The sequence below is a fragment of the Psammomys obesus genome, unplaced genomic scaffold (assembly GCF_907164565.1).
Source record: "Psammomys obesus unplaced genomic scaffold, mPsaObe1.curated_primary_1811, whole genome shotgun sequence".
NCBI classification, from domain to species: domain Eukaryota; kingdom Metazoa; phylum Chordata; class Mammalia; order Rodentia; family Muridae; genus Psammomys; species Psammomys obesus.
Genome location: NW_026591086.1, coordinates 7,284,966 through 7,312,962, shown reverse-complemented (window position 1 = coordinate 7,312,962; position 27,997 = coordinate 7,284,966). Strand labels below are relative to the sequence as shown.

The 27,997-nt window shown below is 49.0% G+C and overlaps 1 protein-coding gene across 1 annotated transcript; it reads right to left on the bottom strand.

Moving 5' to 3' along the window:
- Loxl2 (lysyl oxidase like 2) lies at positions 1–27,997 on the bottom strand. Its single transcript, XM_055609861.1, has 10 exons — positions 27,986–27,997; positions 26,741–26,942; positions 21,113–21,264; positions 18,959–19,126; positions 16,163–16,325; positions 11,963–12,206; positions 5,730–5,845; positions 4,588–4,724; positions 2,488–2,599; positions 1–1,905 (listed from the first exon to the last, which is right to left on the bottom strand). Exons 1-10 carry the CDS (start codon positions 27,995–27,997, stop codon positions 1,826–1,828), a joined length of 1,386 nt encoding a protein of 461 aa, XP_055465836.1. The 3' UTR covers positions 1–1,825.

Genomic DNA, 27,997 nt, shown 5'->3' with positions numbered 1-27,997 from the left:
TCTTGGAATGTATGGCTTTATTGTTCTTTAAATTGTGGTTATTGTTGCACGGAATACAGAAGTCAGTTTAAGAGATTGTTAAAGATAACCTTGATGGTCACCTAGGTGGGTTCTAGAACCACTATGGAAACAACACCTGTAGGTGGATTATGGGGGTGCTTCCAGAAGAGGTTTAATAGAAGGAAGGCACCCCCAACACAGCAGTAGCACCATTCCACGGGCTGGGGATGTAGGCTGACTACGAAGGTGAAAGCGAGTGGAGCACCAGCATTCATAATTCTGCCTCCTGATGGGATACAATATGACCAGCTGCCTCCTGCACCCGGCACCACACATTTCCCAGTATGGTAGGCTGCACTCTTGAACTGTAAGCCCACACTAACCTTCCCTTGAGTTGCTTTTGTCAAGTATATTGAGATAGTAATGAGAAAAGTTAACTAATACAGATTTGTACTTTGTTTTTGTCAAGTATGTTGTAATAGTAATGAGAACAATGAATGCAGATTTATACTGTGAGGGGGTGATAAGCATGGCTGTAGCATTCTCGAGCTTGGAACTTCGGGCCTGAAAAGCCCTAGAGTGCTGAGAACAGAGCTGAATGGGGTATTCTGGTGGGAGTTTGGAAGGCCCAGAATGCCTAGAGGAATGTGGACAGTGGAGGCCTGGTACCTGAGGTTTCAAGGGCTATCTAGAACTGAGCTAAAAGCCAATCACGTCACACCCTGGCCAGGATCCAGCTGCATCGTGCCTGGTTCTGAGCACTCGAGTGAGTCGTAACTCAAGAATGATGAACTAATTTGTTTGGTGGAGGACATTTTAAGACAGGAATGGCATTCAGGCTGTGGTACAGTTCCACTTCACTGCTCTTATTCAGGCCCAAGTAAAAATGAGTGAGCAAGTGGAGCAGAAAGATACGGAAAAAATGTGCAGTTTGGTAAAGAAAAGAACACGTACAAGTTTACAGCAGCCGAGAACAGTGAGAGCTGAGAAAGCAGCTGTTAACTGTTAAAGGGTGCGTTGCCTTACATGTGTGAAGTCCTGGGTTTGATCCCTAGCACTCTGGAGGTGGAAGCAGGAGGATCAGAAGTTCAAGGTCATCATCAGCTGTTTAGTGAGCCTGAAACCAGATGCTTCAATGCTCCTGCTGCAATGCCTTCTTTGCCACGCATGACGGGCTGGGTCTTCAAACCAAGAGCCCAAATAAAGCCTTCCTTCTTCAAGTTGATTTTGTCAAGAATTGTGTTTGTACAATGAGGAAAAAAAAAATACTTAGTACAGAGGTCTTGATATTCAAGTTTTCCAGAAATGACCTAAGAAGGGGGAAAATGGAATTTAGCTTGACCACCTCTGCAGTTGCTAAGTTCACACCTGCCACATCTCCAGAAGAAAATGGCCCATCTGTGCAGAGCGTGGTGATGTCACACTTAGGAGATGCCAAAGCTTGGATGGGGTAAGCTGCTCATGGCTTGCCCTCCAGTTCCCATAGCCGTGTGCCAGAACCCCTGCCCCTGAGGCCTCAGGGCAGGGACAGGCGGCAGCGCCTGCTGAATGAATGAACGAGCACCTTTCTTCTCAGATGGATATGGCTAGCAGGGAGGTGGCAATTGGTACCCCCCCATCTACCCCCAAGACACTAGAGTGTCTCAGTAGGTGACCATTAAGTCATTTTTCTTCTTTTTTTTCTTTTTCTTTCTCTCTCTCTCTTCATTTTGGAAACAGAAGCTTGGTTTAATTTCCAGAGTGGAAATCTGGTGGCAATCCTCCTGCCTCAGCCCAAGTGCAGGGATTACAGGCATGAGCCATCATGCCTGGCCCGGGGTCGTCTTTACTGCACAGAGAGCTGATTATTTAGAAGTCCACTGAAGTGTTCAAACTTTTGTTCTGTCTCCTCACTGAAGGCTCCACCTGGAAAGCAGGGGTCAAGGGCACAGAATTAAGTACACGCTCAGCTGTGTCCCCTCTGCGCACTCCCCCAAGCGAGTGCTGTGGCAGGCATTCAGCAGGTACCGTGCCAAACTCCAGAGGGTGTTTAAATAGACCCAGTGTCTTCAATTCTTACTGCCACCAGGGGTGAGGCCCATCATGATGCCGACAGGGACAAAAACTGCTCTCCTTGTCGCCCCAGGAATAAACCACTTTGTTAGAGATGAGGCAGGAGAGTGGTTTGCTCCACAGAGCTCAAGAACTGCTGATGCCCACATAGTTGTGGTCACATGAGCTCCAGCCGGTAGGGAGGCCTGGGGGTCTGCTCGTGCTAGGCCATCCAGTTCTGCAGCACCCTCTCCCCTTGGCAAGGGCTGGCTGGAACACCCGGTCCCCACTCAGGCCTTCATGCATCTCTGGCTTGCTTTCTGAGCTAGGAATTTGACGTGGGCTCCACTCCCAGCTTCTCCCAGATGAGCTTGCCTCTGGTTCCCGGAGAAAGTAGGGCAGCTGTGTCTTGTGTCCTAGCCTCTTAAGGAGGGAGGGGCTGCTGAAGAAACTTACCGACGTGACAGTTGTACATCCAGATGCGGTAGCCGTCGTAGCGGCTCCTGCACTTCATGATGTTGTTAGAGAAATCTGACTCTGGCACCTCGTAGTTAGGGTTAATGACAACCTGTAGGGAGTCAAGTCGGAGGATGCTGTGACTCTGTTGCTGGCCATCCTCCACTCCAGGGCTGGGTGTCCCTAACGGGATGGCTGGGTCTTCCCTAAGAGAGGCTGTGGGTCTGATGCTACATCCTGGCCTGGTAGGGGCCACTCTGGCAAGCCTGTGCCTAGCTCGCTAACCACAACCTTTTCAGGCCATGGGGCACTGTCCATCCAGACAAACAGTTAAATGTCCCTTCTCTGGGGTGGCCTGATTTTGCTTTGATCTCTCTTCTCCCCAAATCCCACTTGTCTCCGCAACCCCACCCATTTAACATGGGGTAAACAGCACCTCCCACGCTGAGGTCCAGGCAGCTCCCTGTCTATCCTAGCACATCAGATTACAACCTGGGCTCAAGGCAGGTCCTCAGGGTGGGTGTGGCCCACGCAGGGACAGGCGGGGGTAAACTGTATGACTGTCGCAGTCCTCCCCACACTCGAGTCCAAGATTCCAAAGCTTAGGAGCATAGGGGGAAGTGGATTGAAGTCTCTGTATCTGGAGGGGACAAAGCAAGGACCAGCAGACACCCATCCATTCCTGCCTCTGAGTCTGTGAACCCCCTGGCCACTCCCTCCTTTTGGGGTCCTCTTTAGTCCTTAGAGTCTGCCACAGGGGCTAGTTCTTGTGTCCTGTTGACTTTCAGTCCAGGGCATTCATAGCACTGGCATCCCCAGGTCCACCTGTCTGCTGATTGTACAGCTGAGGGGACAAGAACACCACACAGAGACTTGTGGCCTCCATTTGCCTGGCTGTGACATGAGGATACTGACATTGTCCCTTCACTGGGAAAGTCAATGGGTCAATGCACTGCCTGGGCAAAGGCCAGCCTGGGTTATCAGAGACCTTTAAGCACTTTCAGTGGTTATGATGATATGCGTTCACCTGCCCAGTGACAGCAGGCTGCCAACAAGAGCCACCAGGCACCACATACATGTCCACAGCCGTGGAAAGCCATTTGTTCAGTAAGAGAGCTCTGCTCCTGAGCCAGCTGTGGTTCTGGGCTTGGCTTGGGGCTGGAAAGCGCTTGACTGTCTGCTTTTCAGAGCTGATGGTGCCCAGGAGCCCTTTCAAAGCACCCCGTGGCTACTTCTCTGCAGGTGTCGGCTCTTCAGGAGGAGTGTCAAGCAGTAGGGACTGTGGGCTAGACTGTGGGCTGGCTGGATGCCCCACTGGGAATGCTTTCAAGGCAGAGCAACCCATTTCTGGTCACACGCTTTGCCATCCAACAGGGCAAGCGGGAAGCGCGATGTGTGGAGAAGAAGCCTCTGGAGGCAGGAATGCAGCCATGTGCCAGGAGGAAACTGGGATACAGTGTGTCTCTCTTGCCACATGGCCACCACTGTCTGCAGGGAGGTGGAAGCCAGGGCTCCCTGGCTCTTCCTCTGGCCAGGCCAGTTGGATGCCCTCACAAAACAGTCTCCTGGCCAGGTTGTCCTTAGTTTGACTTTCTAGTCTTACAGATGGATTTATGTGCATGGAGAATGGCCCTTTTGCAGACCGAGGAAAGAAAAATCACAAGGTCACAGGATGATGCAATTGCTTTCGGTGTCACTACAACAGATCAAAGCAAAACGAGGAAACTGAGGGAAGTCAGAATGGTGACTGACTGGGAAGCCAGAGATGTGGGTTGCTTCAGAGTCCATGGAATCAACTCCTGATTCAGTCTAAATCTGCTTACAGCTATGTTTTGATATCAAGCTCCTGAGGTTAACTGAATTATTTATAACTGTCTCTACATCTTGGGGTCTACCATGGGTTCCCATCATGCCCGGCAGACTCAGTATCCTCAGGTGCCTCAGACTCAGGTGCCTCTTGCACATTGCTTGACAGACAGGATGGCCTCTAAGTGTGGCACCCTGGAGGTCTCATGAATCTTGTTTCTGGGGACCCACAGGAAGGAGGCTAGATGAGATTGCTTCTCCTCCTCCAGCAGCCCTGAGTTCTGCCCACCTTACCTGGAACAGGTAGTCTCCAGGGGGCACATCGGTGATGTCTACCCACTGGCAGTCGATGTCATGGCGGTACATGTCCCAGCAGCCCATGGTGATGCCTTGCTCTCCGAAGTTGGCGCACTCGTAACTTTTCTGAATGTCTATGGGTGAGCAGAGAAGAGCATCGCCATGCAGCTACAGTCCCCGCCTCCTCTCTTCTAACCCCCAAGGCTCCCGCCTTGTTCTGTCCCATCCTTCCCACGTGGGTTTCCGATACCTTCTCATTTCAGCAGAACCCACTCACTCCATTCCCTATTGACGTGTCAATGTTCCCTCCAAGACTAGCTCAAGGTCCTCTCCTCCTTAAAGTGCTCCCTGACCAATCTGGACTGTGCTGGCATTCCTGTGAAGTCCTCAGCCTTGTGTAGGGATGAGTGTTGTGATGATCTGAGGCATCTCTAGTGTTTACCATTTAGCCTAACATGAGGTCGCCTCATCTTTCTTCTGTAACCAGAATCTTTCATTGGCAACCAGACACTGGGCTCGTACCTGATCTGTTCTCTTGGTACCTCATAGATTGTCTGCATACAGCGGGCATTCAAAACCTCTTTGCTGTGATTTCATGGGGCATGCCTCATGTGGGTGATAGGGAGGCGACAGATGTCTGTCCTGAAAGGGTCCTTGATGTGTCAGAGTGGCAAGTTAGGCAATCACAGTAAGGTGTGATGATGGCCTACCCAGGTAGAAGCAGAACGATAATGTGCGTGGAGTCAGGGAGAGAAGCTGGGAACATCACAGGGCTCTATAGCCTGATAGGGGAGAAGAAGTCAGTATTGGGACTTCCAGGAAGAACCGTCTGTGGCAGGCAGGCAGGGAGAGGCATGGGGGTCAGGCCCAGGTGATCAGACCCCACCTGGAAAGCAGCCCTCTCTCTGCCAGTGAGAACCGCTCTGGGGGACAGATCACTTTAGAACCACTTTTCCCAGCTCCAATCTGTAGCCAAAGAAGGCTTCAAGAGTTAGGGGAGGGAGGCCACATGGACATCAGGCAGTGGCCAGAATAACATAGAGAGATGCCTGGCCCCCATCCAGATGGACTTTGCTCAATGCCGGAGTGTTCAGAGGTCTGTGAAGCCCCAACCCTCCCCTTCAAACATACCAACATACCTCCCTCACACTCCGTGTCCTCCAGGCAGAAGCTGGCCTTGTGGCCCTCAGCCACCTTGGTGCCATTGAGGCTGAGCAGGTCATAGTAAGTGAATACTTCCATGCTGTGGTAGTGCCTGGAAACCGGAAACAGGGCCCAACATCAGTGTCTGGAACCACGGCTGCCTGTAAGCAGCTTGCTGGCTGGTGGTTTGCCTCTGGGAGACCCTCAAGGCAACAGGGGCCGAGGATGGCAGCGAGAGGAATGAAGAAGAAAATGAGAGAAGGGAAGGCCAAAGCAAAGATAGGAACATCGATCCGCTCGCTCATCAGGAGTCAGAACGATGTAACTTAATTCAAGGAGTGTTGTGGTGAGAGTGAGTCTGGCATTCCATCAGCCCAACACTGGCTCTCAGCCCACTCCCACATGGAATCTTTCTCCAGATTTGCTGTAGGTCTGACAAGTGCCTGTGTATTAAAAGCTTCTTTTCTGGGGGTTGGGGGGGTGATATTGGGACGCTATGGACTATTTGAAGGAGAGTCTTAGGTGACTGGGAACATAGCCTCTTCCTTTCTTTCTCTGTTTCCTGGCCTCAGGTGTGCTTGTCCTTACGCGTGCTCCCACACAGATGTGCTGCCAGCTGTTGTCCATGGACACCGTGGCTTTGAACCTTCCCGCCGTTAAGCTAAACAAACCTTTCCTCAGTTATAATTTTTTTTTTTTTTTACCAGCACAAAACTATTATAACAGGCTAATTTTTAAGATCACATTTTTAAAAATACGGGTATAAAAAGAAGGAAGGAAAAGGGAGAGGGATGGGGTAGCTACCACAGGGAAACAAGAGTCACTAAAAAATAGGGTGTGTGCTCAGAGAAGGGTACACATGTACCCTAGCGATGTGTGCACTCTGGACTTGGGAGAGGAGGCCTGGGCTTGGCCTGAGAGCCCCGGGAAGGGAGCAGCCAACCCATGCTCCTCAAATTGAGCAAATGGAACAGAAAAGGGAAGGATAAGGACTAGAAGGTTTCTGGGATGGAGACTGTGTGGTTCTCCGAAGCAGCTCAGGATAGATAGCACATCTCTGGGGTTCCTTGCGGAAGGGAGCTAGCTGAGGCGGCACTTGTACAAGGCGGGTGCAGTTCCCTTGCTGACTGTTTGTTTACCATGGTCCCTGCCGTCACTTGAGAGAAACTGAGGACAGATGTCTCGAAGAGTGACACATCTGGTTCAGGAATAACCAGGGAACAGTGCTACTGAAGGGAGCTGAGGGGTTTCCAGAATTCTCCATTTTACCCAGGACAAACAATATGAGGCTGGCTTTAGCCTCATCTCTACCTGCCGTGTGTGTGTGTGTGTGTGTGTGTGTGTGTGTGTGTGTGTGTGTTTATGTGTGTCATACGTGAAACTATTCTAACACACTTATCTTCACCCATTGCAGGGACGTTTATTAACGGAAGTCTCTTAGGACCAAGGCGCTGTGGGGGCAGAAGCTCTGGCTTTATTTATGCCTAGCCTGTTTCCTTGTTGGTAAAGCAAGATCATTGCCAACTTCTGGGGTGACCAAATGAGATAAATGACAGAGATCTGGCCATGAAGCTCAGTTGCTAAAATGTTTGCCTACCATGCAGGAAGCCTTTGGTTCGATCCCAGTACCACGTAAACCAGGCATGGTGGCTTGTGAACTTAACACTGGGGAGGTGAAAGCAAGAGGATCAGAAGTTCATGGTCATCCCCAGTTGCATAAGTGAGTTTGAGGCCAACCCAGGTACACGAGACCCTGTGCAGAAAAATAAATAAAAGGCCAGAGACATAAAAGAGCCCAAATGAGGCTGCAGCAAAGAACGTTCTCTCTCATTCTCAGTTTTGGGCATTGGAAGATGGCTCCCCCCATCTACAGTCATTGCTACAGTATTCAAGGCTCCTAGGGTCCTGTTACCCAGCCTGACTATTGGCGTATTAGTCTGGAGATTCCTCTACCATGTGTGGAGAAAAGAAGAGGGCGATGGAAAGGGTTTCCAGAGAGGAAACTAGAAGCTCTTTTCTACCTCCTGTGTTTGTCTGTGCTATATAAATAACGTCAGAAATTGCTAAGTTGGGCTTCCCCAGGTCATTCATATTTCTGGGTAAAATGGTACTGAGCCAGGGCCAGTGGACAACCCTTACAAGGAGCATTTTGTAGCAGATGAAATGATGACTTTGAGGGAGTCTATTTTGGCTCCCTGCAGGGAGCGGATGAGACATGAGGTCTGACTCACGGAATGAAAAGTGTCTGCTTCCTCAGAGAGGGGCTTATGTGACTTGCCGAGCGGCTGGAAAGATTGCAGGGAAATACGTTTATGTTCCGTTGTCTAAACAGAATTCAGATGGAGCCACAGACGGCCTGTTGTGAAGCAGCCTCCTGCAGCCAGACCTCCTTCAGTCTGGATTTTAATCTTCTCCAGTTTCAGTTTTCCTCCTGGGAATTGGTACTGGGAGGAAACCATAGGCTTCGTGGCCCCTGCTTTTTGCTGACCTGGAAGAGTCCTGGAGTGTGTCTGTTTTATCTCTCAGACACCCTTAGAGGCCACATGTCCCTCCTAGCTGGTCTGAGGTAGAAATGGGAGCCATCTAATCTCCCACAGGCTTCCACGCAGGAGACACTGATGGGTGCTGGGAAGGCAAGAGGGAAAAAAAAAAGTCTGGCATCACAGTGGCGCCCTTATCAGCCCAGAGTCTAAGGATAGCCTGAGCTCTGAGTGGGCATTCAAAATTGCAGGCTTGGGAAGATATCTCAGAATACTAAAAAGAAGAGTGTGGCCTGGTGCTTGATAGAATTCTTTTATTTGCTTGTTTGACTTTGCCACCTGTGCTGCTAGGAACACAGTACTCTGCCACCAGCTATCTCACCAGCCCTTGTTTTCCTTGAGACAGAGACAGACTAATTCAAGTTGGCCTTGAACTCATTATGTGGCCCCAAATTCATTACCCTGACTACTGAATGCTGGAATTACAGGCATGGACTCCCATGTACAACTTTTGAAGTCCTGGTAATCTAGATAAAATGAAAGTTGGCCTTTACTGTTTGGGACTCCAGGGCTCTGTGTCCTGAGACCCGACACTTCTTTGGAAATATGTTATGCTGGATGAAAATGTAGATGGGAGGCAGACATAGCACGTTCAGGGGAAACTGTACATGTTTTGATACACTGTACACTATAAACCAGTCCTAGCAGGGACTGCCATAAGAGAGAAGGGTCCTTCTTTGGGATCTCGCTTGCCATTGACATGTGTCAGGTCGACTCAGTGGCGAGATGAGTGGCCTCTAACTGGTTCAGACGCCTCATCGAGCCTGTGGATTCTGACCCTGCAATGGGGCGACTAGGTGGACCTGGGATACAGCTGACCGCATCGAGGGCTCTGGGGTCAACCAAGGGCACAATCAGTACATCTAAGAGGACATTACTGATGCCATTCCTCTGTGTCCAGATAGCGTAAAACTTCAAAAGCACTAATCTTTGCGTTTTAGCTTAATGTCTTCAGGAGCATAGCTCTGCTCCTTAATGTAGCATTAATTAAGATTTGAGTGGCAATTTCCCCGTTCGCTCACATCTGAGCCAGGGCTTTCCTGCTTGGGTCCACTCATGGCTTCAGAATGTCTATAGACCTGCCAGAATGGAATATTAATTCTTTCAGAAACAAGTTTCTTGAGTTGAGGAAGGGTCAGGCCAGCTCTCAGGAGCCTCAGCAAGAGACCCAACAGAGCTAAAGTCAGCTTCCCTGGAAGGTCTTCCCTGGAGAGTACTAGGCAGAGTATTTCATGTCTGAAACTCCAGAACTTTGGGACTGGGGGCAGGAGGATTAGTTCACAGACAGCTTAGGCTAGATAGGGAATCCAGAGTCAGCACAGTCCCAGGAAATGCAACAAAAACAAAACCAGTGAGCCTACAGAAGCCACCTGGAGCTCTGTAGCCTCTCTGTCTCTCTGTCTCTCTGTCTCTCTGTCTCTCTCTCTCTCTCTCTCTCTCTCTGTGTGTGTGTGTGTTTGTTTGTTTGTGTGATTTGGGTCTCATGATGTTCCTTGGATCTTCCTGTCATAATATATATATTATGTGAATGTGCTTACACTGTCTGACTCTCATCAAGACTGTAGCATGCTATATTATTTAATAAGATATGAGGCCAGTCCCTGGGCACAAGGACAGAAGAGGGACTATATCAAGGTCACTGACCAAAAGCACAATACATCTGAGGGAGCAGCCTTGGGGGTGTTCCCCCCTATGTCCAATTGGCAAGAAACCAGGGATGCCTGAAGGGACATATGCTTAGCCCATGTTCTTCTCCACCCCCTCTCCCAAACCATTGATGGGAACATTTTGTGGTCAAAGGAAAAAAGAGACCAGTTTGAGGGGCCCGGGGAGGAGGTGTCAGAATCCCTGGGGTTCCAGATCACAACGCTGCCATGATGTCACCGTAAGACTATTCTTAGAGCAGACATGGATGGCTCTGAGGGTAAGCATATGGCACTTGGAGGCTTCTACCGTGTAATCTTGGGTGGGCCACCATATGCAAGGCTGGGATGTAATTACCTTCCACTTATAGACCCATAGGCAGCATCAGCCCCCTCCTGTCCTGGCTTCCCACCACATGGTGTCTAAGAGAGACCAGGCACTGAGACTGTCAGGACTTTAATTGTACTCCGCTTTATACCTTGGCGAAGACAAAGTGGGCCTTGGGCCTTCGGGTATTTGCAACAGCCAGTCATTTCAAAGGAAAACCAGAAGCTTAAATGGGATCAAAGTATTTTGTTTTGTTATTTTGGGATAGGCTGTACAACTCTACCCTCAGACTGATTTAAATGTGAGTGGATCATAATTTTAACATGAAAAAGAAAGAAAACCTTTGGAGGCGTCTGGTGAAAGTCTGGAAGAGCTAACAGGAGAAGCAGCACGCGTTAGAGCAGATGGGCCAGGCTGAGACCTCTGAACTGTAACTTCTTATGTTGTCTTGGGCAGTTTTATCGAGTTCAGTGACCTGGTACCTGGAATGGCCACATGTGACTGCATCTGCCTCTGATGTCATTGCTGCACTAGAGCTGGATGGAAGCCTAAATGGAACATCCCGGGCTCTCATGTGAACGCAGACCTGTGGGGGTCCTACTGAAACCCAGACGGGTTCATCTGCAGCCAGGGCTGGCACTCCGTATGCCCAAGATCTCGTGGTGACGGTAGACATACCAGCCCGAGGGCCTCACTTTGAAAGGCTGGGATCTACTGCAAACATTTCCGGTCACGGATGGAATATTTGAGCCCAGAGAACAGAATCTACTGAAAGTTTGTGGACCTCTAGAAGGGGGATTCCTGGCAGAAGGAATGGCAGCCTCTTTTCCGACAGTGTGCACGCAGTGTCCTCTACCTGCCGAGACTGAGAAAGAGAGGTGTGCGAGCAGTGGCAGCAGGGTCTGAATTCGATTGCAAGTCAAGAGGAGCAAAGGGAAAATAGGAGGGGAGGAGATCCAAGTAGCTTCCACAGGCCCTGGTGGGACTGGCTGGAGGCTTTCCCTCTGTTCTCCTTTCCTGGTCCAGTCTTTGTAGCACCTGGATCACAGCCAGAGATGAGCTGGAAGGATGCCCAGAAGTCCCGGTCAATGTGGCCCACTTGGCCTAATGTCAGGCCACTAGCAGGCCTATATTAGCTGGTCTCTGACTCTGAGTCCTGGGGCTCCTAGCTCCATAACTCCTGTCTTCCTACAGATACTAAAAATACTGAGTAAGGAGGACCAGGGGAGAAAGGAGGAGATTTGAAATGGCGCTGGAGAAGAGGAATCATTAAAAATACGACCATGTGAATGCAAATGCCATAACGGAACCCATTACTTTGTAAGCTAACTTTGAGTTTTTAATTGAAAAAAGAGATCTCATCGTATTTCTATATGGACTCGGGGCCCAAGGCTGCAGACCCGAAAGTTCCCAGTAGGACACAAACGTATTGTGCATGCACTTGGAAGCTGCTGACTGAAGGTCCCCGGAGGGCACTGGCGCTCAGATCAGCATGTCTCCTAGGGTCAAAAACACTGGAGCCTAGAGGCAGGGATTTAGCAGAAAAAAGGGGACCGGCAGTGAGCTGGGAGTGGAGAATGGCTTCCAGAGGTGCAGATTACTTTTCTGCTTAGATCATGGCTCAAAACCAACTTGAGCTGACTCTAGACTCCTGGTCTGGGTGCTGAGGTACCTCAGGCTGGATATCTGACTGACCAAAGGGGGTATGCATGGCCTACCTGTGGCAGTCATGCCAAATCCACGCGTGGCGGCCATTCTTGGGGCGGAAATCAGACTGGCCATTGTTGTGGATCTGGGAGGAGAACCGCAGAAGGCGACGGTAGCCTGTGGTGGGGTTGGTGTGGACTGCGGAGGCCGAGAGGCAGTTCTCCTCCATGGCACACTGCAGCAGGGCCATGGGCCTGTCCTCCAGGTAGGCTGTCTGTTGTACAATCTCGGCATTAAGCACCAGGTCAGGGGCAGCTGGGGAAGATAGATGTGGGTCACAGACAGGAAACCCCTTCGGAGGGTACCCCTGAGAAAAGTGCCATCCTTCTATATGTTCTTCAGGAGCTGGCCTAGGGCTCCTCCATGTTACCTTCCTGTCACCCCCAGTTATACTTTCTTCATTTCCCAGAAGTCTTCTGAACACTCCCCTTCAGTTACCAGTATGGTGGGCAAAATGCTGGCACATATATGGGCGTTGAACACCGGAGGGGTCCTTAGGTCATTCTCTGGCTTTTCAAGCCCCTCAGACTTTCCATAATGAAAAGCAGAAAAACAACAAATGGACGAAGACTCTGCACACCCTTGGTGTGAGTCTATCTCTTCCTGTGTGCCTGTGGATTTATGGTCTGCCAATGCCATCCCCCTTAAAACACACCTTTCCTGTTGATATCTCAACATCGCAACATTTGTTTTATGGTTCTGTGACATTTAATTCACCACCCGCTTCTATCTTTTAGGGTTGCTACACCGTGGATGCTTGGAATTTTTCAATTAAAGACAGGTCTATGATCAATATTCTATAGTCAGTCTGTACCTAAATTGTGTGTGTGTGTGTGTGTGTGTGTGTGTGTATGTGTGTGTGTGTGTGTGTTTTCTTTAGAATGTATCTCTAGCAGAGATGAAGGTCTGACAGAGAAATTCCCAGGAGAAAGAGCTGCATGAGTTCAAGACTCCTATTTCCTTTCATCACCGCATAGCATGGCGCTTGTGTGGAAAGGAGGCTGTCCAGGCTGTCGTGGGGAGGGAAAGCCTCTTTGAACAATTCACAGCAATATCCTAGGCCCAGCGTTATGAGCTGTGGGTGGAGATCTCCATCTAAAGCTGTGTAAGTGAATATGGGAAGGGGGTTAAAATTTTTTGGAACAATAAAAGATTTCTGGATATACAATGGCTGGAAATTAATTTTAAAAATCAGATGCACAAAGAGGCTGAGGCATTTCTAGCAGTGCCTGGCTGTGTTGCCCTGTGTGACTTCACCACAGCCTTGGTTCTCAAGACACGGCATTGTAGACGTCACATATGCAGAACCAGTGCACACTGCCTGAAACGCCTCGGCTTATTTTCAGGATTTCCATATGTTATGAGTTACGGTGCTTTTACTGTACGCAAGAGTTTTCTGTTGTTGTAGAAACATGGTTGAATTCTAGGAAATAAAGGCTTTTAATATTTTTTTCTCCCACCATTCTTTTGTAAGTAAACGTCACATCATCATATCTTTACTTGTGTTGTGCTAGGAACGTTCCATTTCAAAAAGTGTTGCTTGAGATGCTGGCTTGAATTTCATTTTTAAAAATGCTAAAAGAACCTTGGTTTGGGATTAGGACTGATTTCCAATCACCTTTGAGATGACCCTAAACATACTTCTGTTTTTTTGTGTATTTATGCAAATAGTGTTCTTAGCATCAACAATTATAATATCAAGGTGCTAATCAACTCTCATTCATCAAGGTTTATTTCTTTACCCAAAAATAAAAAGTATACCCATCTGATTAGTATCTGTGCTTGCTAGTTTTTATATTAAACTAGTTATTTTGGAAGCGGGAATGTCCACCAAATTGGCCTGTGGGTAAGCCTGTGACAGGTGCATTTTCTTGACTGATAATTGATGTGGGGGGGCAGGTTCATTGTGAGTGGTGTCCTCCCTGGGCTGGTGGTCCTGGGTTCTATAAGAAAGCAGGTTGGGCAAGGCATGAGGAGCAAGCCAGTAAGCAGCACCCCTCCATGGCCTCTGCTTTATTTCTTGCCTCTAGGTCCCTGCCCTGAGTTTCTGGTCTGGTTTCCTTTTCTCGGTGATGGATGGAAACTTTTAAGTGAAATAAACCCTTTCCTTCCCAAATTGCTTTTGGTCACAGTAATAGAAACCCTAACTATGCAAACTTGACTTTATCCTTTATAAATCGTAACGTTATACTCATACAAAAGAACTGTTGTAAAATAAATGCGTGACTCATAATCAGCAAATGTTTGATTTGTGTGCCGGTTTTGTAGACGCCTGTAGTTAAAGTCATGTGGAAATGTCTCAGGGGTCTCGAGGTGGAAAGGTTTAAGAATACTGGTCCTCTAGGACTGATTTCCAACAGAGGCAGAAATCCAGTTTTCTGGTTGGTTTTAATTATCAGCTTGACAGAACCTAGAATCACCTGAGAAGGGAGTCTCAGCTGAGGGATTCCCTAGGTCAGATTGGCCAATGAGCGTGTCTGTTAGGTATTATCTATTGTTAATTGGTCCAGCCCATGATAGGCAGTACCATTCTCTGGGTAGGGCTGTATGAGAGTAGAAAGGGTTGGCAGAAAGCAGGTAAGCAAGGCAGCATGCGTACATTTGTCTCTTTCTGCTCTTGACCATGGATGTGACACTTTAAGTTCCTGCCTTGATTTCCAGTGTATATACTGGAATTAGGAGCCAAATAAACACTTTTATTCAGTGTTACTTTTCATCAGGATATTAATCCCAGTCACAGGAAGGAAACTAGAGCACAGGTGAATGTCTCAAGAGAGCATGGTCTGGAGTTTCGCTTCCCCAATTTCACAGAGAAAAAATTTAAAACTAATTTCCCCAGGGAAGACTTTCTTGGCCATGCACATGGGAACATTTCCAGCTTAATTCCCAGCTAGCCCTATACTCCTCCTGCAAGTTCTTGAGAGCCTAGCATAGTGTCCACAGCAGTACTGGTGACCTTGCCCCCCATCTCTGCGTCTCAGTGAACCCCAAGCTCACTGCCATTTACTGGAGCTGGCAGCCTCTGTTGAGAAAATCCACTTGACTTAATAAGGTGTGCAACATAGGGTAGGTAAGGAGGGCAGCCAGGTGGTTGTGGGCAGCGAGGGGAAGACATCCATCAGGAGACTTGATCAGCTGGCAAATACTTCCCTGCAAAGGCATGACAGGTGTGACAGTGCTCAGTGCCCAAACTGTCCCAGCACTGCGCTGTGACTCTTCCGAGATGTTGATTCCCTCGTGAGCACTGAGGACCTGGTTTCCTAGCTGCTCTGAGATGAACTGAGCAAGGAGTTGTCCATCATGGTTTTTTCCTTCTGGGGGAAAGGTTAGCTTCCCTTCAACTCAGGATAGGTAACTACACATAGTTTACACTCAGCTTGGTAGCCTAGAGGGAAACTAGGCAGACATGGAGCTGCCAAATATTCTAGTAACAGATATGGATGTCTTGGGTTCAAGTGCAATAGGAATGATGGAAACGGAGCAGGAGAGTGGAAGTGGAGACAGCATTAGCCTAGCTTGGGGGAAGAAAGATCAAATACCCATGTGGCCCTCATCCCAAATGAGAGTTTGCGTAATCCATACAGTATAGAAGTAAGGTGGACAAGAGGACACATACTATAATGGTGATGTAAGAGGAAATGCAGCTGAGAACGTGCTGAAAGGTAAAGATGAAGACGGACTAATGGCCTGTGTAGGGCAGTGCGAGCCCACTACCTAGTATTCAAATATGTGAGTCTGTGAGGGCCATTCTTATTCAAACCACCATAGGTGGGAATACTTAACCCTAAACACAGGAGGCCTCATTCCATGGGCAAGAGCCCCTGACTGCATGGAGAAGGGAACTCTAGCATTCATCTCTCCGTGTTTTCTGCTTGTGGCTATAACGTGATCAGCTGCCTCCTACTCCTCCCCCACCCCCATTGTATCCTCAAATTATTAGCCAAAATAAACCGTTCCTTAAGTTGCTTCAGTCGGGCATTTGGTACTAAAACTGAGAAAAGTAACTGATACACATTCTTAAAGCTAACGCTTGCCTGTTTCCTCTTTACCATGTCATCAGCCAGGTCTGTGGTTAGGGAGTAGGTATTGTTTGATCCAGCATACACCGTGATGCCCCAGAGCCTTGGGAAGAGTAACTGATGGTTCCCTGGGCTCCCCTAGAACCAGACCAGGCGGGAGGAGTGAGAGAGTGAGCTGTTAGAAATTCTTACTTTCTGAGCAGGCGACTCCAGCACCAAACCGCACCCCACCCTCGGGGCAGGCCACCTCCTCATCATGGCGGCAGTGTGCCAGGGAGAGCTCCGTTCCTGAGCACTTCACTCCACTCATGACCACTTTGTTAGCAAAGATATTTCCATGCCAGTACCAGGTTTCCTGGAGAAATCAACGACAACAACAAGTCACTCGAAGGTCACCTTGTCAACTTCTGGCTTCGCAAAACCCAAGGCTTTATGGCTCCATTTTCCAGACGGAGACTGCAGAGGACAGGGAGCCATTTATCCCAGCTATGTGATCAGCTGGCTACGGAATGAGTTAGCTTCTATGACTAATCCTGGGTTTGCAGGAGAGGAGAAACCCATTCACATGCGCCAAAAATTAGCCATCTTATCCAATTCAACTTCTGGATTTAATTCTAGAAAAAGCACTTTATTGAATACTGACCAGAGCCCGTAAGCTTATGATGCTGAGATTTACTGGGCCCCTGCTCGCTAGCTACAGAACTTCAAAACACTGTTAGCATAAACTCACACACTTCAAGAAGTTTCCAGTAGAGAAAACAGAGAAGTGTGTGTGTGTATGGGGGAGGGGGGAGTCAGGTAAATGAGCATGCAAGGAAACATAAGCTCCTGTGCTTCTGAAGTCTCCAAGGTTTATTTATGTGTCAACTTGGCTCAGTGACAATACCCGGATATTTGTTTAAACACTATTCTAGATATTTCTGTGAAGTAGCTTTTTAAAAGTAATAGTAATATTTAAATTAATTGATTGGAGTCAGACAGATTGTATTTCATCATGGAGGATGGGCCTCATCCAGCCATCCAGTTGAAAACCTTAGAAGGAAAAAAACCAAGGTTCGTTTGTGAACAAGGATGCTACCTGCAGAATGCCTTTGGACTTGATCCACAACTTGACTTGTTCTTTGGGTCCTCAGCCCTGTGCAATTTAGGCTTGTAAGCCTCCCAAATACTGGGAGCTGATTCTCTCACATAAAGCTCTGTCTGCTGACTGATGGGTAGTTTTAGATAGAGTATAGAGATAGGGAGTTTTCCCTCTCTCATTGAGTTTTCTATAGCCATTAATTCACAGCCTTGGATGGAAAAATGAAAAAAAATATTTTAAACCATAAGCATAGCATTTACACTATATTAGAGATGACAAGCCATCTAAAGATGAGGAAGTTCAGGGGAGGGCATATATAGATTCTAAAGGAACACTGCACCCTAACGCCAGAGGACTGGAGCATCGCAGAGATTGGTATCTGAGGGGGTCCTGTACTAATGCCCCAGGGATACTGAGTGATGACTGTATCTATCCTGTTGGTTCTGTCTTCCAAAATCCTTCTAATTCTTCACAGGAAAAACTCAGTGTCCTGAACAGAGATAGGACTTGTCTTAGGTGGCTGTTTAAGACCCTAAGCTGAGGACCAGGTGTCTTGGAAATGAACTGTCACAGAAGAAAATCAGCCAACCGGCAGATTTGGTACATGGATAATCAGTGTGCGTGTGCATGTGTGTGTGCACAGTGGAGGCTGGGGGGAGGCTAAGCTCCCAGATGTTAGGAGCCACATCTCTCCTGCATATGAGAATGGTGAGCTGCAGACAGAGAACACAAGCATTCCTGGCTCAGGACTCAGCCATGTCAGTTCATGGGCGACTAACAAGCTCAGCAAGGATGCTAATCTCCTTCCTCTGGGACCAGGGAATAAAGTCAGGTTAGCAGACAAGATGGACCACAAAGTCTTGCCCTGCTTCATGAAAATGCTCAGAGCCGGAGCACTGAGGGTTATGGATCCTTCGTTCCATGGGGCACAGAGGAGTTGGTACTTTGCCTCAGACCATCATGCAGGAATGGAATTGAGTAGAACTAGGGCATCTAGTCCTGAGCTGCCTATGACTGGGGACTGAGAAGCAGAAATGAAGACCAGAGTGAGCTTTCAGGCTCTCTTGAGTCTTAGGTCATTAGAATGGCTCTGGGAAAAAGGTGCGCAGCCAATGTGACAAGGTTTTAGGACACAACCTGGAGATTTGCTAGCATCTCAGTAAAAAAAAAAAAGAAAGAGTCAGAGATACCAAGCCTCATAGCAAAGAGGGCTGCAAAGAAGCAAACTAAGATATTCGGAGTGTTGACCCTGGGCTGGGTACTCCCCCAAAATTGCTTCCCTCTACAGACACTGTACAGGACACTTCAGGCTCAGCCCTCGGCCCGGGGAGAACCCCCCCCCCCCCATGCAGACTGGAATGGTCCACAGACAGCAGTAAGTGGCCCAGAGGTGTCCAACCTGCAGTCAGTGAGCCACATGAGATCTCAAGGAGGCCAGCATGGCCACAGACGCCGCTTAACAAAAACAAATTCACAAACTTCCTTAAAGCATTATGAGTTTTCTCTGTCTCGTTTTTTGCAACCAAAAAAAAAAAAAACAAAAAAACAAAAAAACAAAACACACACACACACACACACACAAATAAACAACAACAACAAAAAAACCCCAGTTGTGGACTCTGTAGATGACAACATTGTGTCACAATGTCAGACTGCTGGACACACCTGGAGCCCCTTCTTCTGTAGCTGGAAACTGAACTTGGGCTAGGACTTACTCCAGGCCGTGGGGGTGTCAGGGAGGGAGCGATGTCTACAATGAGTTGGCTAGAATGATGGCCCAGGGTTTGCTTGATCGTGTCCCGTCTTAATGGCTGGGGAAAGCTAGTTGAAGAGAAGAGCTGTCTGATAATGGGAGAAGGCCAGGCTGGATGGAGGGTGGGCGAGGCTGTGAGGGTAGGACCACTTACCTGGAAGGCATTGCTGGCAAAGCCCAGGCCTAGCTGCCGGCAGACCACCATGGCCTCCACGATGCCCCAGTTCTGGCCGCATACGGTCCCCCACACAAGGGACCCATTCCTCTCTGTTAGTACCTCCACTCGGCCCTCATAGGGATTACGGCCTCCATTCAGGCGCACCTGTGGATACCAGGAAACATGGTCGTGAGGATGAATGGGGAGTTCTCTCCATATTGCCAGTAGCTCCAAGCCAGGTGGTCCTACCTGGCCATCCTTGGATTCAGAGCATCCTTCAGAGGCCCCTGTGTGTCAAGTTATGCCAACATGAACTCAGTGAGGTCTTACCCTGGTGTCCAGACCTCCTGACACCACTCTTGGTAATATAAGAGCCTCCTAAGAGGTAACATGAATTAAGTGTTTAGCATCTGGATTCTGCTGGATTTGGTCACTCACTCATAGATACTAGGTGCCACTGACCACTCACAGAGCCTCTCTCATGTGGCTCTTTTCTTCCACTGAGAAGAAATGAAGCTTTGCGTAGCTGGACAAACATAACCCAGGGTCTTGTGCATGCTAAGCAAACAATCTACCACCTAAACCGCATCCCAGATCCCATTCCCTAATGCTTAGGCATAAGCTCCAATGCTATTTGCTCTGCTTGGAGGTGTGGCCTCTAAGGGGACAATTAAGGTCACATAAGACCATATGGCAATGCTATAATTCAACCAGCCTGGTGATGTCTTTATAAGGAGAAAAGAGCCCCTGGGGATGTAGCAGGCACAGAAAGAGGTTACATGAGGACAATAAGAAGGTGGCTGGAAACAGGTCAGAACAGAGGAGCTCCAGAAGACACTGAGCCTGGCAATGGCTTGGCCTGGCTGTATTCTCCTTGCAGAACCAGGAAAAGACCAATCCCATTGGTGAAGGTGACGGCATTTTGTCTTGTCAGCGGCAGCAAACCCAGGGTGATAAAACTCAGACGCTTTGATTCTGCCCAGCATGGTTGCTGGCACACTTAGGAGCCCCATGCAGTGCCTGGCTGGGCAACACTGCAAACATAAACCCTCCTGCCTCCGGATTGAGCTCAGGCAGGATAGCCTTGAACCTGTTCAGGCCTTTGGAAAGGTGAAAGCTCTGGCAGTGGGAATTCGGCCCCCCTGTTGCCACAATCAGGCATCTGGCTTGGCTCAGACCATCAGAAGGTTCTGGAAAGCCTCATTTCTTTGGCTGAGATCTGCCACATCACTCAGTGTTGGCCCATCTGGAGACTGACTCAGCACTTCCAGCTGGCCAGGGGTCGAATTTTATCAGGGCTCCCTTAGAATACTGCTCCAGAGGACAGATCTCCCCATGTGCGCACCCTAGCTCACCCACAAGGGAACGCACAGCTCAGCTGCCATGGCACAATTAAGGGTAGTGAATGACCTCAGGAGTGCCTTGCTGTTCTGGTGTTAAGGTCAAGGACTGCTGTCTAAACATCTGTCACCATGGTGTTTCTGTTTAAATGAGCGTACAATTTTAGCTCTATGACATGTCACGCAGCACCTGGCAATTTTAAGGTATAGCGGAGAGCATCGTGTAGGAAATCCTGGGTGTTTGCAGCATTGGCTAGTTTTCCTGAAGGACAAGAGGTGGCGGGTTCTTCTCTATGTGCATGGTGCAGCAAGCTTTTGAAGTCCTGCCTCAGGAAGGGCAGAGTCTGTCTCCAGTTGCAATTTTGCTGGCTTCTTAATTCCGTTTACACACTGCTGCCTGGGCCGTGCTCACACAGTGCTCTGTAGACATGCCATCTGTCCATGTGGCACCTCAGAGTCCTTGAAGAGGACCTATGCCGAAGGTGTCAGAGTATGGCTGACCTCGAGTCCCTTGTAGAGAATTCTGAGCTTCCACCGTAGCCATGGTTAGTCCCAAAGCAAAGGATAGTCTGCAGGGAGAGGTCAGATATTTGCCATACCAAGCACGGTCCACGTGTGGGCTCATTTGGCACGGTTAGAAATGTTGGGTGGCAATGACATCAACAGTGATGGTGGCAGAGCCAGAGTTGAGAGTTCATCTTAGAGCACTCTCCCCTTAGAGAGTCTTTCGGAGGAGGTGACCTGGGTGCCTTACACTGTATCCCTTGGGGCCCCGCCATCACAGGTCCCCCTGGGCACCCCACCTCCTCACCTTTTTCTGGAAGCCCATGATGGGAATGTTGCATCGTACACCAGCATCTTCCTCGTGGTTGCAGCCTTGAGACTCCGTGTTGAGTTTGCAGTCTATGATGGACTTCTCGGTCCCTGTGCATTGGACCTCATTGAGGTGGATGGGTCCAATCCCTGGGGAAGGGGAAAAAGATAGGTACTGTAAGACCACCTGGAGGAAGTTTCCTGGAACAGGCAAGGAAGACCCTGGAAAGCAGATTCTGCCTCTTCCGTGTTCAAAACTCACCCAACCCGGGCCCCTGCTCCCAAGAGAGAACTGGGCGTACATATTTTGCCATAGGTGTAAATAAAATTCACTATTAAACTACTACATAACCTTAGGGCAGATTGCTTAATATTAGGGTTTTGAATATAAAATCTTCCCCACAAGCTCATGCGTTTGAATATCTGGTCACCAGCTGGTGGTGCTGTTTTTGAAAGATTGTGAAAACTTTAGGAGACAGCGTTGCTGGAAAGAGGGAGTCACTGGGGAATGTGGGCTTTGAGCTTCGAAAGCCAGGTCAGCCTTCCGGTCCATTGTTTCCTTCCTGACTTCAGATGGAGGCGATGTGACCAGCCGCCTCACGCCTCACGCTCTGGCCTAAAACCAAATAAATCATCTTCTTAAGTCGCTTCTCTTTGGTCACATCGATGGGAACAGTAACTCATCCCCGCCTCCCTGGCCACTGGGTTTTTCTCTTTAATAAAGGAGTCAGACTAAAGGTGCTATTTTAGCCTGCAGCTGTCACATTCTGTGCATTCAGGAATCTGAAAGTAGTAATTGTGGCTGTACTTGTAAAAGTCCCTGCAGGAAACAGGTAGCCTGCAGACTCTTTAAAATACATTTAAGGGTGTAAAGAGTGTATCTCATAAGGTAGCCGAGAACCTGGGGCTTGGATACACCCCTGCGAGTGACAGAAGAGCCAATAACCAACTTAGGAGAGGCGTGGAGAGGAGAAGACCCCTGACAAGAGCTGTCACCCTCCATGGAGGAACACAGCGCTTGTGAGAACTGCCTAGGCCTTTCTCCTCTGGTCACCTTCAGTTCTCATCAGTGTCCTGTGTTGGCCAAGCCCAACTATGCCTTGAGGCACTGGGCATCATGGGTGAGGGTGGAAAGAGGACCTGGAAAGGCAGACAGGAGACGTGCTGCAGGCAACCTGGAGATGGCATCAGGAAGCTTCGGGGGTTGGGATGAGAGTGAGCCTCGGACCGGAGAGAAAGGCTACCCAGATCCCTCTGCTCACGCCTGCCATTCTCCTTTTCAAGCATGGTGAAGTTTTCGAAGAGTCTCCTGGTTTTGCCTCTTTCATCTTCCCTATCCTGTTTCTCCACAGATACCCCCCCCCAACCAGGAAATGGTACCTCTTAGCACACATGACATTGTTGGGACCTCAAGATCATCTCTGGCACCCCAGACAACCCACCCATCAAATTCTGCTCACTCGTTTCCCCAAATCTGGATGCTTAGTTCCCACTCCTCACTTCCCCAACACTGTATACAAATGAAAAAAAAAAATGATCTTTAGCATCCCTCTCTCTGCCCTATTCTAATAACTTCCCCCATGGGGTTTTAAATCCATGTCAAACACCTCCAATGGCTTCTCACTGCTCTTAGGGAGCAGTGTCCATGATCCACTAGGACCACATGGTCTGGGAGGCCCGGCACTATACGGCCTCCCACTTATGTTCCGGTTCTGCCCACGCCTCTCACCTCAGCCACAGAGGTCTCAGGCTCCTACCACCTCAGCCACAGGAACCTTAGGTGCCTCCCAGCTCAGCCGTAGGAATCTGGGATTCTGTCACGGAGCCAAGGGCTTCTCCCGCTGCATGGCTCACTCACCCTCTCACAGTCCACCCACTGCCACCCACCCATCCTTCATTTCCCGGAGAAGTCTTTTTGGCCCTCACTTTAATCCTGTCTGTGTTGCATTGTGTCTTGTAGCCCCATTTTGAGTGCTCTGATGATGTCATTCCTCCCCTCCTCCCCTCATGAGGGCAGGGACCCCATATTTTCCTTCTGGATATTCCCAGCCAGTGCCTGGCAAAACAGGAAATTCCCACAGTGTCCACACAGATGCAGCTGACACCACTGTATGTCTGTGACCTATTTGCCTGAATGCCATGGGTTATGGACTCAAGATAAGGCAGAATTTGCCCTGAAAACTTCTCAGTGCTTCAGCAGGCAGGAGTCACACAAAGACTTATGGCATAATGTGGTCAGAAACAAAGACAGAGAGAGTCGCAGGTTCCTTGGAGACCAGGAGTGCCTTTGGGCCCTATTAGGAGAGCGGAAGGTCTAGAGATAGCCACCATCTAGGTGTCCCGAGGCCCCAAACTGACTTTCAGAAGGAAGAGTGTCAAATTTCTGCTTTGAGAAATTTGTAAGTGAAGACATTTCCAGTCTCTTGGAATTTTACAAACTAGTAAAAACACTTAATGAAAAATCGCCGGAAGATTACAAAGTTCCAAAGCACAAAGGCTAAGACAAAATACAGATCCCCGCAAGGGAGCCAGAACCATAGGATCAGGGCTTGTGCTATAAATATGAAGATGGCGATAGAGAGATACCCATGGCTGACATTTACTGTGGATTGGAGCCAAATGCCCAGTTTATCTCATTTGAACACCACAGCAATCCCCTGCTGCACATGCAACAGGCCTGTCACATGCACTTCTTACTGTGGACAAAAGGCTTTTGCAGCCACTTCTTTAACACTGCCGTGCCAATAGACAGGAGCCAGTGGCTACTCAAAACGTAGCCCAGGATGACGACTCAACCTCTGTCTTTTCACTACCCATGGGTGTGGGTGTGGTTGCTTGTTCCATTGGCAAGGACATGGCTGTAAGCATCAAATACATGATGGATGACAAACCTATACTATGAAAATGTAAGCAATCTTGTTAGCAGTGTTTCTATCAATGACACGTGGAAATCGTAATAGTTTGGATATACTGGGTTTAGCAAAATATACTATTAAGAGTTAATTTCACCTGTAGTTCTTTTAAAGTGGCTACTAGAAAGTTCAAGATTACATACGTGGCTTGTTCTATGTTTCTTCTGGAAAGCACTGGTCTACAGAGTTGAAATGTTTCATCAAGTGTCTGTTCGGTTGACCTGTTTAACTGGAGTATGCCTCTTCTTCCTGGGGTCCCTCCCTCCTTCAGTCTCTCCCTGGACATCTCTGGAGCAGCACCTGCTGGGCACGGACTCTAAGAACAGGAGATGAGGCACACTGGCCTTTCCCTCATACATGGTTCAGTTGTTGGGGAAGGTGAGTCTGTCAGCAGACAACTGGGACCTGTTGGGGACCCTGAAGTACAGAGGGAAGAGCCTGCCCTACCATGGTGCCCATGCCATTGACACTAGAGCCAGAGGGAGCTGCACACATCACCTATCCAGCTATCTTGCTTTACAGTGAAGAATCTCGGAACCAGAAGGTTCTTCAAGGTCACCAGACAAGGATGTAGCCAGCCCAGGATGACGACTCAATCTCTGTCCTTTCACTACCCATGGGTGTGGGTGTGGTTGCTTGTTCCATTGGCTAGAGCCAGGACTCAGGAGCTGACCTTGAAAGTGGTACTTTTTCTTTCCTGACTACTATCGTCATCTCCCCAGTGAGGCAGAAGGCAGATGTATCTTCCATGGTGCCTTTAAGGCTAACATCAAAGGTACCCAAGGCCTCTTCTTCCAAAAATTCCTCAGGCACTTATAAACCGTTGGCTGCTCTGGGTGGTGAAAGAATTAGGTCATACAGAACCCACTCACAACACATGGAATGTCCATGTCATCTAGTGCTTGCTTGTTTATGCCCCAGGATGGGCAGCCCTGGTCCTATGGATCTTAGGAAGGCACAGACTTTCATGTGGATCAACTGACAGAGTGGACTATGGGAACTCTCTGTGAGGATCCTGACTTCCTCACTGGGATCTGAGGAGAGTGAGTTGTTGTGTGGCATAGCAGAGCCTATCTTTGGGTAACACAATATGCTGCTGTCCCGAACCACCTATCTGTTATTGTACACTTGGAACATCTGCATAAGAAAGGTTCAAACGCGATCAGATGGGTGGGCGAGCTGGGAGACAGTGTCAGAAAAAGGAAGCCAAAATTTTAGGTTAGGAAACTTGAGCTTTCGTCTGTCTGCCAACTATTGGAGTTCCCTGAACCTCAAATCCCTCACCTGATGGATCAGAGAAACTGAGTTCCTCTCCAACAGGGCAGGTCTATGACCCCAGGACTTTTCCCAGTTCATGCCCAGGGCTGCTGGGGGCATGGCACACTGCAGGACGGTCAAGCAGGTGAATTAGGAGAGATGAGCTACACTGCTAAGATGTGTGAGTTCTGTGTTCTTTAGCTGAGCTGGAGGTGAAGTTCAACCAGGATGCTGGAGCCCTAGCAGAGGGAACCACTGTGTGGTGTCCAGGGCCTGGGTGAGTGGGAGCTGTTACTTTCCTCAGGCTGCAGTGACTTCACCAGATTCCTTTCCGTGGGGTGATGACTCCATGTGCAAAAATATGGGTTTCCTCTCACAGCCTAGGACAGTGGTTCTCAAGCTCCCTAATGCTGCAACACTTTAAAATAGTTCCTCATGTCATGGTGACCCCCAACCATAAAATTATTTTCATTGCTACTTTATGATGATAATTTTGCTAGTGTTATGATTCATAATGTAAATATGTGCAGGATATCTGACATGTGACCTCCCCTTAGGGGTTGCAACCCACAGGTTAAGAACCACTGGCCTACAACATCCCATCTCTGTCTGTAGCCCAAGCCCCATCCTCCGTGCCATTGCCACCTCCCTGATGGTCAGTGATGAAGAGAGTCCCAGAAAAGACCAAAAGACTTTCTTTCTTCAAGCACAGTTCTTCAGGGCTGGCCCCTAGCAAGGCTGTTTGGTCTCAAGAAAGGCTCCTGATGGACCAGGGCTTTCAAGGCTGCTGGGCTCACCCAGGGGAGGTTACGGTCGGCTCTGTGGTCAAGGAGACAGAATTGCTCCCAGGGTCTCCCCACTGAAAGCCGCCCATACTTTTGCTCTTTACTCACACGAATGATTTAGTTGGGACACTCGATGAAAAACTAGCTTCTTTCTCATGACTGTCTCATGATGTCAGAGAGGGCTGCCCTGTTTCCTTTCTCTGCTCTCAGTGTCCCGATATTGGCAAGGGAGCACCAGGGTGGAAAAGCAAGGTGGTGGTTCTTTTGTGGTGTCCAGGGCCTGGGTGAACCATGCTTGATGGATTCTGAGGTCTTCCCCTGGAGGAAGGGCCAGGAATTCTGGCTTTCCCATTGGAGGGGCTGAGAAGACAGGTTGGGAGGTTGGAGACCTGGGCCACTATGTCCACTAGTTGCTGTTCTATCATCTCCCTTTGCCCATCCATCCTTTCTTTAGGTCGCAGTTCCAAATCCATCAAATGGAGATTTTATTTTCTCTAAGGATCTTGCACTCTGGGCAGGGGTGTTCCAGGATTCCTAATGGATGAGCCGCTGCAGCAAAGGAGCAGAGAAAGCTGAGCTTGAGGGGTTCATGGCTACCATCTGGGCCTAGGTTCCTATGGCCATATTTTCCCCTAAAAAGAAGCTCCTACCTTTAGCTACCCCATTCCTTACCTTGGCCCAGCCTGGAGCCCGTGACAGCCTCTTTAGCAGTCCCGAAGCCAAGCTCTCTGCAGACCACACTGGCAGATACCAGGTCCCACTTGTCATCGCAGACGGTTCCCCATTCACCATTCTTGAGCACCTCCACTCGGCCCTCCCCGACCTGGGCTCCTCCTCTCAGCCGCACCAAGGGTTGCTGGAGGGACACACGGTCCTGATGAGGGCAGAAGTGACACACACCCTTCGAGCTGCCACTGCCCCACGCCTTTTCCTCTCCCACCCCCACGGCCTTGCCAGATCCCCATAGCTCAGAGTCTAAAAGTGCTCAGCTTGTTAGCTTCCCACGGGCCTCTCTTTCCTGGACCACGAGGAATGCCATCCAAGACCCCCATCAGCTCATCATTCCTTCCTATGCTTGGCTCCTAGACCTTGCCATCTGCCATCTCTTTCTACCCCTCAGTTCTGGAGCCTCCAGCATTAGAGCTACAGAGAAGTTTCTACCTTCCAAGCCCACCGATTACAAGTGAATCTTTATTTTCCACAGCTCATAACAGAGTTTTACAGTCTAGTCCTGCAGGGAGCCCCCCTTGGTGAGGAGCCAAATGCAAGTGGTGATTCTGTTCATTAGAAGGGAGGCAAGAGGGAGCCTGCAGGAAGTGGTGAGACAGAGAATGAAAAAAAAGGGGGGGCCTTATCAGGGAAGACAGACTTAATCAGAACTTGACTCAAAGCAGGGAAGCTGCGAAAGATAGGGAACTTTCCTACTGAAGACCAACAGCCATGTGAGTCCAGTTCAAAAGCTGGAGCCTGTCCAGACATGCAGAGAGGGCAGAGAGGGTGGAGATGGTCATTTAAATGCCCCCAGTCTTACTCACTGTCTAGAAGCCTTAGCCCTCTTCTGGGACTTCTGGAATTACACAGGAGTAAGGCCTATTCCCCGCCAGTTTCATGAAGTCTGTGGATTATGTCTTAAAGGATGGGGATTGGCTTCACCTGTCTACACAGCGGCTTTGCCTCAGTTTCTGTGCATGTGTACATACCCATGATTGCTCACTCAATGTCTGTGTGTGTGTAAGTCTGGAAGGCTCTGAGTCTCTGCTGATACTCATTGGCTATGAAGCCACTGTAGTCAGACCAGACCAGAGACCTTGCTCTACTGCAACTTATGTGATCCTCAACCCTGGCTTCCTTCAGCCCATGGGGATGGTCAGGCCTGCCTGAAGGTGGTATGTTTCAAGCATGCAGGACCTCTGTCACCTTGAGGACCAT

Bases quoted from the DNA above. Each gene is read 5' to 3' on its own strand.
- Loxl2 (XM_055609861.1), bottom strand. The intron at 16,326-18,958 runs GTAAGTGGTCCT...TGATTTCTCCAG, and splicing joins TTGCCAGCAATGCCTTCCAG to GAAACCTGGTACTGGCATGG. The intron at 2,600-4,587 runs GTAAGGTGGGCA...GACTCCCTACAG, and splicing joins CTGGAGACTACCTGTTCCAG to GTTGTCATTAACCCTAACTA.